The sequence below is a fragment of the Acinonyx jubatus genome, chromosome D1 (genome assembly GCF_027475565.1).
Source record: "Acinonyx jubatus isolate Ajub_Pintada_27869175 chromosome D1, VMU_Ajub_asm_v1.0, whole genome shotgun sequence".
NCBI lineage: Eukaryota > Metazoa > Chordata > Mammalia > Carnivora > Felidae > Acinonyx > Acinonyx jubatus.
This window is the reverse complement of record NC_069390.1, coordinates 91,148,673-91,163,449: the sequence shown is the minus strand read 5'-3', so window position 1 is coordinate 91,163,449 and position 14,777 is coordinate 91,148,673. Positions and strand designations below refer to the sequence as shown.

Sequence of the window (14,777 nt, the reverse complement as noted above, 5' to 3'; positions counted from 1 at the left end):
TACCCCTGAGCAGCTCATGCTGGACTCCATCTCTAGTTCAGTAAGAGCAATACACATTTCTAAAGCCCTGTCTGTGCTCCACTTCTTCCAGCCTCCTCCAGACCGGGTCCCTCTAGAATGCACACTCACTTGGGGAAGGATCGGAACAGGGCAGTGGCAGCGTTCGGATCACTCTATTGTAAGAGACCATCCTTGTAAAGGTCACTGAGGCTCCGGGCTTGGTCCTGGCAGCCCTGGAGTTAGAGGTGTAAATGCAGGAGAATGGCCATGCTGGGCCGTGCCACGAACCCTAGAAATAGAGTTGGTGATCACTAGCTTTGTCACCTTGGGTGAGTTAATCTCTCCGAGCCTCTGTTTTCTCAACTGTAAAAAAGAAAATAGTAATAGCTAGGCTAAAATTAGAGAATACGGGATAATACCTGACACACAGATCAGTGTTTGCTGCGTGGGGTGGGGATGGGGTGAGATTGTTTGAAGCAAGAGGGGCCAGCATGTGTCCCCATGGCGTGTTCAGGATGGGAAGTCGTCTGGTGCATTCAGCGGGGTGGAATTCGGGGTTAGGAAATGGGCCTTTACATTTAGATCACCTGCGTTTACATTCTGGCACCGCCCTAGGCACTAAGCCTTTCTGGGCCTCGATTTCCTCATCTGTAAAACGGTATTATCTCTTCATCGGGGTTGTTGTGAGGAATCCATGAGAGAATGCACATTACGTATTTAGTAAAGAATCCCGCATTTGGGGAGTTCTCTGTAGATGTTAGCGGCTGTCAGATGTTTGGGGAAACGCAAGCAGGGGTTGGTCAGGCCAGAAGATGCTAGAAATGCTGAGAGGCGAGGCAGCCAGAGGCAGGACTGGAAAGGAGCCCCCAGTCAAGAGGTGTCTATCTTGCAATTCAGTTAAATGTGTAGTGAGCTCTGCTATGTGTCAAGCATCGTGTTAAGTTCCAAGAGGGGTTTTGAATAAAGAAGAACCAGTCCAGGGAGTAGGAGAAAGATAGACATAGAGAGCGGCTCTAATAGAAATTTGGCACATAGTATGGACTCAAAAAGTATTTGTGGAATTGACTGCGAGCCTTCTGACCACAGTGCAGTGTGGGAGAGTTGCACTGCTTTTCCCCAGGGAGGTGAAACCCAGGGGGAATGATAAATGGGGTGGGAGGGACCCCCGAGGGTTGGGGGCTGGACAGAGGGGCTGGGTCCGCTTGTGACTGTCCTCCTTAGCAGCTGCCTGGCCGGGAAGGACCCTGGGAACTGGCACGTCCTGATGAAGTGTTTTTGAGGGAAGGCTTCCACCTTGTGACCAAAGGGTGTCCTGGCTCCAGTGAGTTGACCCTGGGGCTTAACCCTATGCCTTCCCTGGCACTGCGCTTGGTCATTTCTGGAATGTGCTGGGCGAGGTGGCCTGAGAAAGATGTGGGAGAAGTTCAGCCATTCCAAGGAGAAAAGTCAGGACCAGATGCTTCAGGCTAGGGCTTCTAGACTAGATGCCGGGAGCAGATGTTCCTGGCTGCATTCTGGGCTGGGCTCTCTGGGCTGGGGGCTCCAGCCGACTCCCTGCTCTTGGAAGCAGTTGGATTCACTGGCATCAGAGATAACATTTCAGTTGTTGACTATAGTCAGGGGAGCGATCCTGTTGGAGCCATAATCTGAAAGTAAAACCATGCTCAATTCTCCCCGGGCACCGGGCAAAGCCTGTTCGCGGCCCCTCCTGCCGGCATCTGGAGGGCCCCCAGCCCACGCACGGCCTCTGCACATGCTGCTGGCAGGCACGGGGGCTGCAGCTGTCTGGTCCAGGGAGCAGGTGTGTCGTGTTGAGAGGCAGTGTGGATCCTGCTGCTTCCATAGCTCACCGGCCTGGCCCAGGCACAGCCGAAAAGTCCAGGTACCCCACCAAGATAAGGCACGCTGATAAGATATGAAGAGCCTGGAACCGACCGACTTTTATCCTCACAAGGTTGTGTTAGGATTAAAGGAGATAACCAATGCTAACAGCCGACAGTGCTTACCACGTAGAAGGCTCACGGTGAACGGTGGCTGCATTTGTGAGTAGTTACTGTGATACGTACTAGACTGGATCTGTCCCTCGTTTAAGGGGGAAGATAGCCAGCAATTGGGCCTCCTGCTGCTGTGAACCAGCTGGAATGGAATAGGAGGAGGGCCGGCAGGCTGGGGCTTTGAGGGCTCACGTGGCCAGGGGCTTCTCACCAGTGCTGGACTGAGCCGGTTCTGCCCTTCTTTTAAATTTTTAAAAAACATCGGGGCGCCTGGGTGGCTCTGTTGGTTGAGCGTCCGACTTCAGCTCAGGTCACAAGCTCATGGTTTGTGAGTTCGAGCCCCACGTCAGGCTCTGTGCTGTCAGCTCGGAGCCTGGAGCCTGCTAAGGATTCTGTCTCCCTCTCTCTGCCCCTCCCCCACTTGTGCTCTGTCTCTGTCTCTCAAAAATAAATAAATGAAAAAAAAATTTTTTTTAATGTTTTAATGTTTATTTATTTTGAGAGAGAATGTGAGTAAGCAAGGGTGAGGAGCAGAGGGAGAGGGAGAAAGAGAATCCCAAGCAGACTCTGTGCGGAGCATGGAGCTCGATCCCAAGAACCATGAGATTGTGACCCGAGCCGAAGTCAAGAGTAGGATGCTCAAGTGACTGAGCCACCCAGGCGCCCCTTGCCTTTCTTTTAACCATGACGCCACTCTCAGATTTTCTCCAGCTCTAGTCCATTTCGTGGTCAGGTGGAGAGAACGTAAGACTAAGCCTTCAGTCTCAATTCTTACTCTATCATTGGGCAAATCATCTAACCTTTTTAGATAAGCTTGTCCTACCTCACACGGTAGGCATCAGATGAGAAACTGAAAGAGCTGTAGAAATGTGGAAGCCCTCTCCAAACACACAGAAGTATTATTATCATGAGAGAAGATTCTTTTGGAAACTCCTTTGATAAGATGGAGATTCTCTTGTGCTGCAGTGATCTTGATGCTCGAAGGGTAAACATGGCAGGTCAGTTCTGTGACCCCAAGGACACATATGACTCAAGGACAGAAGAGAAAAAGAGAGAAAGGGGGGAGGAGGAAGTGATTCCAATAATGGTTCAAAAATAACAGATAGGAGGGGGGGGGAGAGCAAAATTTGGAGTTTGGATTCCCAGATTTAAATCTCAACTCAGCCACTTACTAGCTTAATATCATTACTTCACCACAGTTTGCTAATTGGTGCAATGGGAATAAGAATATTGAGCATTTGAATGCAATAAGCACATGGAAACACTTTGTAACTTACAGAGAGCCACAAAGTGTGTGTGGGTGTGTGTTTAGTCATCGCCAGTGACCAAGGCAGAATGGACAGAGCGCCTTCCCCACAACACCCCTTCCCTTAGACTTTGTATGCTTGCTGGAGATCAATCTCTGGTGACTTGGACAGAAACTCTGACTGCTTCTCACTAGCTAACCTTGGGCAAGACACTTCCCTTTTCTGTGCCTGAGTCACCTCTCCGTAAAACGAAAGGGTTGAACATGGAATCCCCACAGATCTCAACTTTTAGGTGGTTTGTATTCCTGCCCTTGCAGACTAGCCTTTACAATCACTTTGTTGAGATTTCACATTTGTTATTATTATTATTTTTATTTTTAATGTGCCAGAAGGCAGGGGTGTGGGAGGTGGTGTCAGGAAGGGATGGGGACATAGCCGACTGTGGCCTGACCTGGGCCCCACCCTTGCCAAGAATGGACCTATCCGCCCACCTGGGGGAGGAGAGCCGGTTGGAGCCCAGGAGCCCTAGCAGATGCGATTCCAATTTAGCAACAAGAAGAAGTCCTCTCCAAGGCAACCCAGGCGAACACACCACCCACTAGGCAGGACTAAAAATACACCCGCATGGTTTCAACGTCACACCTGAAGTAAAAATATATCCAACCAGGAGCTGCTGGCTCGTTCTCCCCCACCCCACTCTGCTCTCTCCATCTGGTGCCTTCGAGGGGAGGAGAAATGGAGGGCTGGGCGAGCTCTTCCTTCACACTAACCCCCCTCCCTCCAGGACCCTGCCAGCCCCCACCCCACACACACCCAGCAGAGCCCAAGGAAGGCAGGTCCTTTTGTAGCCATTGTAGCTAGAAGCTGCCAGATGGCAACGTTTTATCTGAGTCTTGCTATAGAGATGAATTCTGAGCCCAAAAGAACCTTAGGATTGTGTCTTAGAACCTTCCTTCCCATAGTTCCTCTGTTCCCATTCATTAATTCACCAGATATTTATTGATCCTCTGTTGTGTGCCAGGCACTGTGCATGACCCTTGGGAATTCAAAAAGAGATCAGATGAGTTCGTGGACCAGAGCAGTTCACCACATAGTGAGGAAGACAGATCTGTGCACAAACAACTATAGTTAGTAGAATTTAATGAGTGTCATAAGGGAAATAAAAATAAATTCTTACTGGCAGTGCTTTTTTGGTTAAAAAAAAAAAAAGAAGAGGTTCTGAGTTCTGATAAATTGTACGTTGCCTCTCCTCCTCCTCTTTCTGTGCCTATTTGAATTGGCACGTGGGCTTGTTTTCCCTGCCAAATGAGTCAGTGGATATGGGAATAGAAATTTATTGGAGCCGATGGTGTCGATGTTGCTCTGAATAAAAAAGGTGCCCACACACCTTTCCAGGGAAGTGGAATAAGCATTAATTGATAGCTTACTAAGTGCCAGACGCTCTACGTGTTTCTTCATTTAATCCTTACCATAACCTGCGTGGTAGGTGATGCTATCCCTGTTTTATAAAGGAGGAAACTGGGGTTCAGAAAAATTCAGTAACTTGCCCCCAAAGGCACACCCACCGTCCCACTCTGAAATCTGTGCTTATCTCACACCACGGAGCTTCTCACCCTAAAGTGTGAGTGAGGTCAAGATACAAACCCCAAAACATTTCCCAGGATGGTTCAGAGGAAGCAATGGTTTTTCTCACTGGCGAGACCCGCCAGGAAGCCATGGTAGAGTGGGTGGTATCTTGAGATGGATTCTGAAGATTATTAGAAGGACAGGCAGAGACCCAGGAACCCAGTTGAGGTGATAGGAACAGCGGGAACAAAGGCTAGTGCTAGAAGTCCAGTTTCCCTGAGTCTGTGAAGGCGGTGAGTGAAAAGACAAGGGGGCCAGAGTGCACCTGCTGTCTGTCCAACAGCACATTCTCTGCTCAGTCTGTTGAGAAAAAATACAGAAGTCTGAGGTCACACCCTGATGTACCTGGAACGTTCATCTGAGGACGTGAACTTTATTTCATTAGCCTCCGAGAGAAATTTCACTAGAGCGAAACAACACGAATACTTGTAATGGGCTTCTGCTCTGAATAGATGCCCAAGAAAAAGACAGGGGGCTGTCCTGGAAAGTGACTCCAGGGCATTGTCTATGATTCTGTGATTCTTGTGACCTCTGACCTAGGGCACTAGAAATAAAGGATCAAAATGCCAGTGCCTGGGTGGACTTTCCAGGGGGTCGAGTCTTTGGTAATTCAAGACCTGCCCTGTGTTTATGGGTGGAGACTAGGTGGGATAGCTGGAGAGGCAGCCTGGTCACTGCTGTTCCCACCTTACCCCACCTCACTGGCCAGTAGACTAATATCCTCTGCAGCAGTCAGACCCTGACCAGGCCTCTTGTCCCACTGGCTCATCACTGAAAATCTCCACCAGAAATTTTGCTCTCCTGCCAATCATTCCATCCTCTGAACCGTCCATCCCTCATCCCATCCAGGCCTTGGAGGCTCTGACCTCTGTTCCCATTGGAAGACGTGGCCAGGGCTCGGGGAGGGGGGTGAGAGCCAACATTGAGCCTCCTCTTTCCATCTTCCCCCTAGCTGAATGAGTCTGGACTGTGAGGTGAGGTGCAGGACAGGCCTAGGTGCTCCAAGGTCAGTGACAGGGAGAGGAGGTGGATAGCCAGGCAGGCTGCCACACACTTGGCTGGACCCATAATTGAGGTCTGCAGTCCTGGCCAAGGTCACAAGGGAAGGGATGGCTGAGAGGCTCAGAAGTGACAGAGTGGCATGACTGTGAATCACAAGGTTTATCACCCAGAAAGAGAACTCAACACTAACGTGCCTCCCTGCGTGTGACCATCCTCGCCCCCCTTCCCCCTCCCCAGTCTGCAGTGCTCTGTTTCCATCTACATATCTATTCTCTGTCTCTTTCTCTTGTGTTCTTTGCATGTTACTTTCCCTGAAGCTCTATATTTTTACATTCCTTCTAACTTTTTCCTGCCTCTGCTTCTGTATTTCTGGTCCTCTAAGCAGAAAGAAATGTTAAAAAGTTGTGTTTGTTTGTTTGTTTGTTTTCCAAAAACCTAGGTTGTCCAAGGAGGGGAAGGAAGAGAAACAGAAAAGGGTCCGACTGAATCCTTCTTGAATCCTTTTAATAAGCTTCAGCCTTATAGGGGAACTTGAAGTTAAGTACAAGTATGCGAATTACCAAGGAAATGGTGGTCTCCATCCCTGGAGGCCTTTAGAAGTGTTAGGGAAACCTATCAGGACAATTTATGTTACGAATATCTGTCCTGGGGCGCCTGGGTGGCCCCGTGGATTGAGCATCCAACTTCAACTTCAGTTCATGATCTCAGAGTTCATGAGTTCGAGCCCTGCATCGGGCTCACTGCTGTTAGCGCAGAGCCCGCTTCAGATCTTCTGTCCCCCTCTCTCTCTGCCCCTTCCCCACTGGCGCGTTCTCTCTCTCTCAAAAATAAATAAACCTAAGAAAGAAAGAAAGAGAGAAGGAAGGAAGGAAGGAAGGAAGGAAGGAAGGAAGGAAGGGAGAGAAAGGAAGGAAGGAGGGAAGGAAGAGAAAGAAAGGAAAAGAAAGGAAAGGAAAGGAAAGGAAAGGAAAGGAAAGGAAAGGAAAGGAAAGGAATGGAAAGGAAAGGAATGGAATGGAATGGAATGGAATGGAATAGAATAGAATAGAATAGAATAGAATAGAATAGAATAGAATAGAATAGAATAGAATAGAATAGAATAGAATATCTGTCCTGAGGTAGAGAAGAATAAGATAGGCTGTGTTGAGGCTCTCAGAAGCCTCACCTGGGAGAGGGGCAGGTTAGGGGGATTGCCTTGCCCTGAAGAAAAACCTGGGCTTGAGCAAGGGGTTGCTCAGCCTCTCTGCGGCTAGAGAGAGGGTGATGTTCACCACTGCCAAAGGGCTTCAGCCAAAATCCTGCCTTGTCTTCAATCTGCTCTCCGGGGGGCAGCCCAAACTGGGCATTGCAGGCCAGCAAATGGGTGATGTAAAAAACACGAAGGCAGAAATGTCAGAAGTAATTAAACCAAACGATGGCTTAAACCCCTGTAGAAATCAACACATCCGGTTTAATCACCTTCTTAAGCTAGCACAAGACTGCAAGTCTGTGGAGAGGGGTTCTTTATTTCTTTGGATCGTTAACAGAAACTGCATATCTTGAGCTTGATTTTGGTTCAGATGCTCCTGAGGAGAGGTGATGAGGTTGGGGGTGGGGGTAGGGACTCAGAAAAGAGAAAAGAAATAATAAAATGTTATTTGAGATCATCTCTTCTTCCCCTCTCCTCGCCATGCATCTCCCCTGCTCCTGGCTCCGTCGGCACTCACGGCTCCCCCCGCCCCCCAGCACCCAGGCAGAGGCACAGTGCTGAATGTGCTAAATTAGGCCATTAGAGAAATTCATTTCTCTTTATTAGTCTGTGTCAAATCCTTTTTATTAGTGGCTGGAAACGACCTCTCTTCTGCAGTAAAATGTCATGCCAGTTCACTCCTTTTATTTGTTCTGCACTGACGAGGCTCAAACTCTCACTGAATTAGTGCAGTGAGATTTATTTCCTCCAAATTTTGAACGGCTTAAGAGAGATTGGGGTGGAGGGGGCGGTCAGACAGGAGGCGACGGAGAGAAGAGCGGAGAAAGATCTGGGAGGGAGAAGGTGAGCTCTTATGGAGGTCAAATGTCCTCCACTCTTTGGAAATAAAGTCTAATGACCATCTTTTATATCTTGTTCATCATCGTCTGGGCACTGGGGACTGGGTTTCCACATTCTTACTTCTAGCCTCTGAAGGGTATTGATCTACAATGGAACAGATCTGGACAGCATGAAGAGGAACTCCTTAAAACCCATTGTAGTTGGACAAATGGAAGTTCAGGGAAGGCCAAGAATAAAGAAGCAAATCCCACACCTAACTGGAAATCCTTCTTCCCATCCCTTGCCCGGTTCAGACAGGACCATTCATCTCCCCGGTGGCTAAGATCCCCGGCTCCCATGGTCCCTGCCCACCCCACCCCACTCCAAGCCTGCAGCAAGGGCTATTGGAAAGGACTCTATTGGAAGACTTCCAGCCTCATCTCCAGCCTTCTAGGGTGATGTTGGAGGGAAGCTTAGAAGTATAGGTTAGCGCATAGTTTGGACAACTGGGAAAGGGGCCGGGAACCGGGCTGGGAACAGCCTTAGAGGAGCTCATGGCATGACTGCAGCCACGGAACCCAGCTGGGTCCCTGGGAAACAGCTCGTTTCTCAGGAGGTGGTGCACAGTGTCTCACCTATCCCCACGCTTCAGATAGCAGGTAACAGGTAGCAGTCTGGGTTTATCGAGGGATCCAGGCAGATAGAGCATGGGAGCTACAGGCAGCCCACTGACACTGGCTATCAGTCACAGAAAAGCTGTGGGCAAGCTCAGGTGCCATCTGAGCCCCTGGGCTCAGGGATCCAGGGATCAGAGTGAGCAGAAGCAGGAGCCTGGGGAGGGTAGGTATATGAGAAGAGTGATTTGGGAGCTGGTAGTGTGGCCCAGGCGGGGAGGGGCTGGAGAGAGGTGGCCATCCCAGTATCCATGAGGTCTGTTCTGTGCTCCAGGGGCCCCTGGTTAAATGGGGGGTTGAGGGGAGGTGGCGACAGAAAGTATGTTTCCTTCCGAGAGATGGCAAAAGCCACAGAAAACATTACACACACACACACACACACACACACACACACACACACACTGGGGAGATCTGACACCCGGAAGTGAGAAATTTATAAAAAGGGCCCCTGATGTGGCTCCGCATAGAAGATGCACATTGTTCCCCACGTGTGTGACAGTGCCTCCACCACACCTGCTTACCTCTTCAACCTCATCTCCCTCTATTCCCATCCTGCCTACCTTGCTCCACACACACTCATCTGGATTTTGTTCTAGAAATGTGCCAGGCTCATTCCTATCTTTAGTGTTTTGCTTTTTTTCCTGCTTGGAATGGCCCTCCCTCAGATCTTTGCATGACTGCCTCCCCATCATTTGAAGCTTAACTTAAATGTCACCTCCTCAGAGAGGCCTTCCCAGACTACTCTCTGCCCTGCAGGGGCAAGGACAGTGGCGAAGAAGACTACTCTCCCCAGCTACCCGAACTCTAGTGCTGGGAGACTCCATCACTGGCAGATTCCCTCCTCCCCACCCCTCATGGCATCCATGCTGTGTACACAGAACACACAATCCCCTCGCACATACCGCATACAGATAACACAGAACGTGTGCACACACACTGCATACAACATGGGGCATGTGCACACTGTACTCACAGCACACAAAATCTGAACCCCACTTTCATACACACAACCCATATGTGCACACATTCTGCATAGACGCACTGTATGGGCACACACCATAAAAACACACGGGATGGAACACTTACACAACACTCACACTCGCTCTCATTGACAGCCTACCTTGAGCCCTGGTGCACACGCATGCACATGCACGCACACACAGAGACCATCCCCTCTCCATTCAGCAGCTGCCCACCCTCCCTGCAACCCGTGAGAAAGGAATGTGCAGTGACCGGCGGCGGCTGCGGGGTTGGGGCGGGGGCTGCGCCCCCAGCACCTGGCACGATGCTGCGGATTATTAGTTCCTGGTAATTTAGTGCCCTTGTACAGAGTCGATTTGTGCCTTTCATTCCTAATTGATCTAGTGGCTGTTTAAATGGCAGCAGGCATCTGTTGAGAGTAGGAAGGTTCATAAGGCGCAATAATTCATAACACCGTCTAGAATTTGCCTTTCATGTCCCTCAGCTAAACCACTGCAGGGCTCTGCTTAAATTACAGCCACTGAGGCTTTCTTTGGTATTCCACTCAGGGCCAGAAGAATCTTGCATTAAACTGGGATCAGGTTAGATTAGACTATAATATGCTGCGGCATTAGTGGCTGCAAATGAAGACTTACGCTGGAGTTTAACCCCTTCACCTGGTTTTCTCTTTGTCTTCAGCCGGATGGGTAAGCGAACCCATTGTTTTCCCTACCGGCTTCCTGCCGGAGCTGAATAGATCTTCTAGCAATTGGGGACTGCAGATGCACCATCCTTAGATATTGACCCTTTTTTCCTCTCCAGACTGTAACCTAGGCTGCACTCTGGGGATCCAGATGTTTACGCATCAGCTCCCAAAACAAGGGTCGGGAGATGGTGTCTAGAGACAGGCGGCCATGCCAAGCAGCTCATAGGAGTCAGGAATTTGTGTCTCCTCATCCCCCCACTGCCCCTGAGCCTGAGTAGAATGACTAGTAGGTGTAGGTATGAGTGCAGATGGAACTAAGCACCTTCTGTCTTTTTGCCCAGAATTATTGAATCCCAATACAGGCCGTGAGGGGTTCCCCCATCTACATACAAACACTGTATAGGCTGGATATTCAGTCTTTCTCTTGGTGTGTTCACAGTGTACTGGAAGGAAAAAAGCATGATCTTTTTTCCTTTTCAAGATTTACTGTGTTCTCCAATATGGTAGCCACTAGCCACAAGCGACTAGTTACATTAAAATTGCTAAAGTTAAATAAATTTAAGATTCAGTGTTGCAAGCACCACAGTCATATTTCAAGTGTCTGTTGGCTTCAGTCATTAGTGGCTACCATATTGGACAGAAGAGATTCTAGACCATTTCCATCAGTGCGGAAAGTTCTATCAGACAACACTGACTAGAATATCCCTGTTGGCAGAGGCCCGGGAGCCAAGCTCAACATACATACTTCCTCCTCTCCCAGCAAGCAGGGCTTAATCAGAAAGAAAAGAGCTAGATTGTGTGGTCCCAAGGGACTGAGGAGAGCCCAGAGAGGGATGGACAGATGCTTTCTTTGGAATCATAGTGGAAGGGAAGGAGGCTGCAGGGTCCAGGGTCAACAATCTGTGCAAACACATGCACGCTTGCCGGGATGCTAAGACCTGATTGTTCACACATGCTGCAGGGAAACAAGAACGATATGCACTTATAAGTACAAATGGCACACACACATACAATATGCAACAAGTATGTATTGGGATCCACATACCTCTTCTAGACTCGGGACACCCAGTGATGAATAAGGTGGGCTTGGTTCCTCCCTCATATAGCTCGAAGTCTGGTGAGGAAGGCAGATAATAAAACAAACAGCTCAGAGAGCCATCAGCATAGGTCAGGGGCAGGGGCAGTGAAGGAAGCTTCCCAGAGTTGGTGATATCTAAGCTAAGACCCTTAGAGCCAGTCAGGTAGGCACTTCAGCTTACATAATACATCACAGAACGATGCCCACACACCCCATACTCACACTCACACTGTCTTCATTTGCCGATTCGTCATCAGTCACCAAATATTTAGTAAGTGCCTGCTATGAGCATGCGGGGCAAGGTCCTAAGGATACAATGATCGTTACGACAGGGGCAATCTTGGAAGAAAACAGTGATGCAGATAATCATCGAATCACGGTTGTGCTAAGTGTACGACGATAGAAAGGTGCAGGGAGATGTTATACATGTAACTGGGGTGTCTGATCTGAACTGAGTCAGCAGACTCTGGACAGGTGGAGATAACCGTCCACCACATGTGGGACGAATATTCCAGCTCACACATATCCCCCTGCATACACTTGCAGACACACAGGTGTGCACATCTGTGGCCCTCAGCTGGCTCCAGACAGCCACCAATGGGTCTGTGACCAAGCACTACCGCTCATACTCAGGACTCTTCTGGATACTTCCTACATCTCCCTCCCGGGTTGACCCTGACCCAGAAATGGACACTTATTTCTTTGAAATAAGTTATACCCATCATCTCTCACCAAATATCCATGCAGCTTATCTGACCAAAGACAAGCGTTAGGCACCCAGTGGGGAGGAACGGAGCCCTCTAAGGCCCCAGCAACGAGGAGACTGGATCCTTCTGTGCCAGGGTATGAAGTGCTGTCATCCAGGCTGGCGTGGGGACTCGGGATGTTCTTAAGAAGTAGGACCTTGGGAGAAGGAGTGATGGGAATGTGGGAAAGGGGCCCTGGTGGCTTCTGAGACCAGCCAGCAGCGGGTCTCTGCGTGTGCGCATGTGTGAGTTCTTGATGTCCCTGCAGGCACCCTCTTTTCCCGCTCCTGACGCTGCTGTTTGAGAAATGTGAGCAGGCCACCCAGGGCTCTGAGTGCATCACCTCCGCCAGCTTTGATGTGGACATCGAGAACTTTGTCCACCAGCAGGAGCAGGAGCACAAAGCCTTCTTCAGCGATGACCCAGAACTGGACAATCTGGTAAAGACCCTCCGACCCCCACCCTGGCTAGGGTCTTCCTACCCTCTGACCCCTCTAAATGCCCTAGAAATGATCCTTTTATTCCTTCATCCATCCCACAGAAAATTTGGGGTGCCCACTCTGGGGCAGGCACTAGATGCCCCCATCTAGCAGCTGAGAACCGTTTCTGGTTCCTTGAACCAAGATTTGCATGCCCGGGTCTTGCTGCCAGCGGCCTTTTCTTCTCTGCTCACTGCGGCACCAACATCCCACTACCCACCACTCCTTGCAGCACGGACAGGAAGGAAGGAGAGGCATGGGAGCCAGAAGGTCTGGGGTAGCTGCTCTGAGGACTGGAGTCCCAGCATGTTAGTGAATCTGTCTTGGGCTGCCCCCAGACGAGTTGATGGCTGGTGTGCTACAGTGTGGAGGATGAAGGCGACAGGCATATTCAAACACATCAACAGAGAAAAAGAGCTGGAGACACAGTCATGTTGAGAAGGCCAGCAGATGTCCTGTCCATCTGAGGGACACAGACCAGGCTCGTAAACCCAGTTTATCATCCAGATCATCACTACAGGGGTTTTTTTTAATACACATTCCTGGGCCCCACCACCTGGGCACTGTGATTCAGTAAGTTTGGCAGGGGCCTGTGAATCTACATTTTGAAGCTTCCCAGGAAACTGCAATCAACAATATTTGATAACCACTACTATAGGTGACATCTGAAATTCTCTTCTCCCCTGGGAATCCTGCAGGGAGAGAGAGAGACAGAGAGAGAGAGAGAGAGAGACAGAGAGAGAGGGAGAAACTGCTCTGTCCAGTCATCACGATATACAGTCACCATGGAATTATTAATTATTAACCATAATTCTTGATTTTTCTGTGGGTGGATTACCCACATCATGCATGGGGAATTTGGAAACAGGGCAAAACTCTCCTCCGTAAATTGAGTGATTATAGTGCTGACCTCTTGGATCCAGAGTTTAGCTGATACCTGGTCCCAAATACACACACACACACACACACACACACACACACACACACACACACACTCAGAGCACCTACAGAACAGATTTAAGTGACTTACGTATCATTCTATGCTGTGAATTACCCACCCCACTGCTTCTTTCAAGAGTTGAACGTGATATTTACGGAGTCCAGAAGAGCTGCCAGGAGAGAGCCCACCCTGGCCTGGAAATTCGTGAAGTGTCAGAGCAGGGCTGGCGTTTAGAGAGAGAGCACGTGCCAGAGAGTAAGCGCTTACCTGGCATCAGAAGTGCTAGTGTAGGTGCCACTCTGCTCATCCCTGGCCCTCCCTCTTCCCTGGCTGGGATTGAGCAGCCATACTTCCTGGGAGCCCAGCCCACTGCCTGTCCGGTTCCTTCCAGGCTGGTCTGGCCCTACCCTGCAGCTCAGCTGATTACCATCTCAGAACTGCAGCTATGAAGCAGGTCCTTGGAACTTAGACCCACAGCAGCCAGGCAGCCAGGAGAGGAGGTGGCTCTTTCTGTGGGAGCTAGACTGTGCCTGGGGGGTCAGGACCCCCTCCTGTCACATGACACAAAAAGAAGCTGAGGCCTAAGTTGGTAGAAAATACCTAAAATCAGACCGAGTAATATAAAAGAATGGAAACCTTTTTAAGAAGCAGGAGTCCTGGGGCAACGGACCTCACGTACCTTACCCACCACTGCCTGCCAGGTGAGCTACCAAAGGCACACTGAGGACAGCCTCCTGTTCCAGTATAAGCTGGAAAATACCGAAAAGGGGCCAGCTCTGTGCTCTCCCCTTGCTAACACTGCCTAGGTCTCTCTGGGTTTTGTTCACTCAAAGAATCCAATTTCTTGGTTCAACCCAGCAAAACTTGGTTAAGTGTCTGCTACATGCACGCCTGACCTAGGGATGTGGATGTAGCAGCAGCTGCCCCAGTGGCCCCAGATCTCTGGTGTTGCTTGTTCGTCTGTCCTGGGTGACTGGGCTGGGAGTGGGGCAGTTGGTGGAACCGTCCTCAGATATCACACCCACCCACATGGGCCTGATTTACCTAGATGTGCTAGCCATGGTCAATGACTGGCTGACCGGTCACTTGTTTAAAGAGAGCCTGGGTGGCTCAGTGGGTTAAGCATCCGACTTCGGCTGAGGTCACGATCTCATGGTTTGTGAGTTCGAGCCCCTCTTCAGGCTTTGTGCTGACAGTGCAGAGCCTGGGTGGGATTCTCTCTATCCCTCTCTCTCTGCCCCTCGCTCACTCACACCCTCTCTCTCTCTCTGAAAAATAAGTAAATAATAAAAGTAGATTAATTAATTAAAAAATAAT

General features: G+C 49.7%; 1 protein-coding gene across 9 annotated transcripts in view; it reads left to right on the top strand.

Moving 5' to 3' along the window:
* Positions 1–14,777, top strand: part of PKNOX2 (PBX/knotted 1 homeobox 2) — a 316,244-nt gene that overhangs the window by 255,426 nt on the left and 46,041 nt on the right. For all 9 annotated transcript variants that reach the window (XM_027036851.2, XM_053203925.1, XM_015074072.3 and 6 more), the window contains one exon: positions 12,310–12,481. In XM_027036851.2, the coding sequence (XP_026892652.1) occupies positions 12,310–12,481 (172 nt within the window). The remainder of the gene's footprint in view (positions 1–12,309; positions 12,482–14,777) is intronic.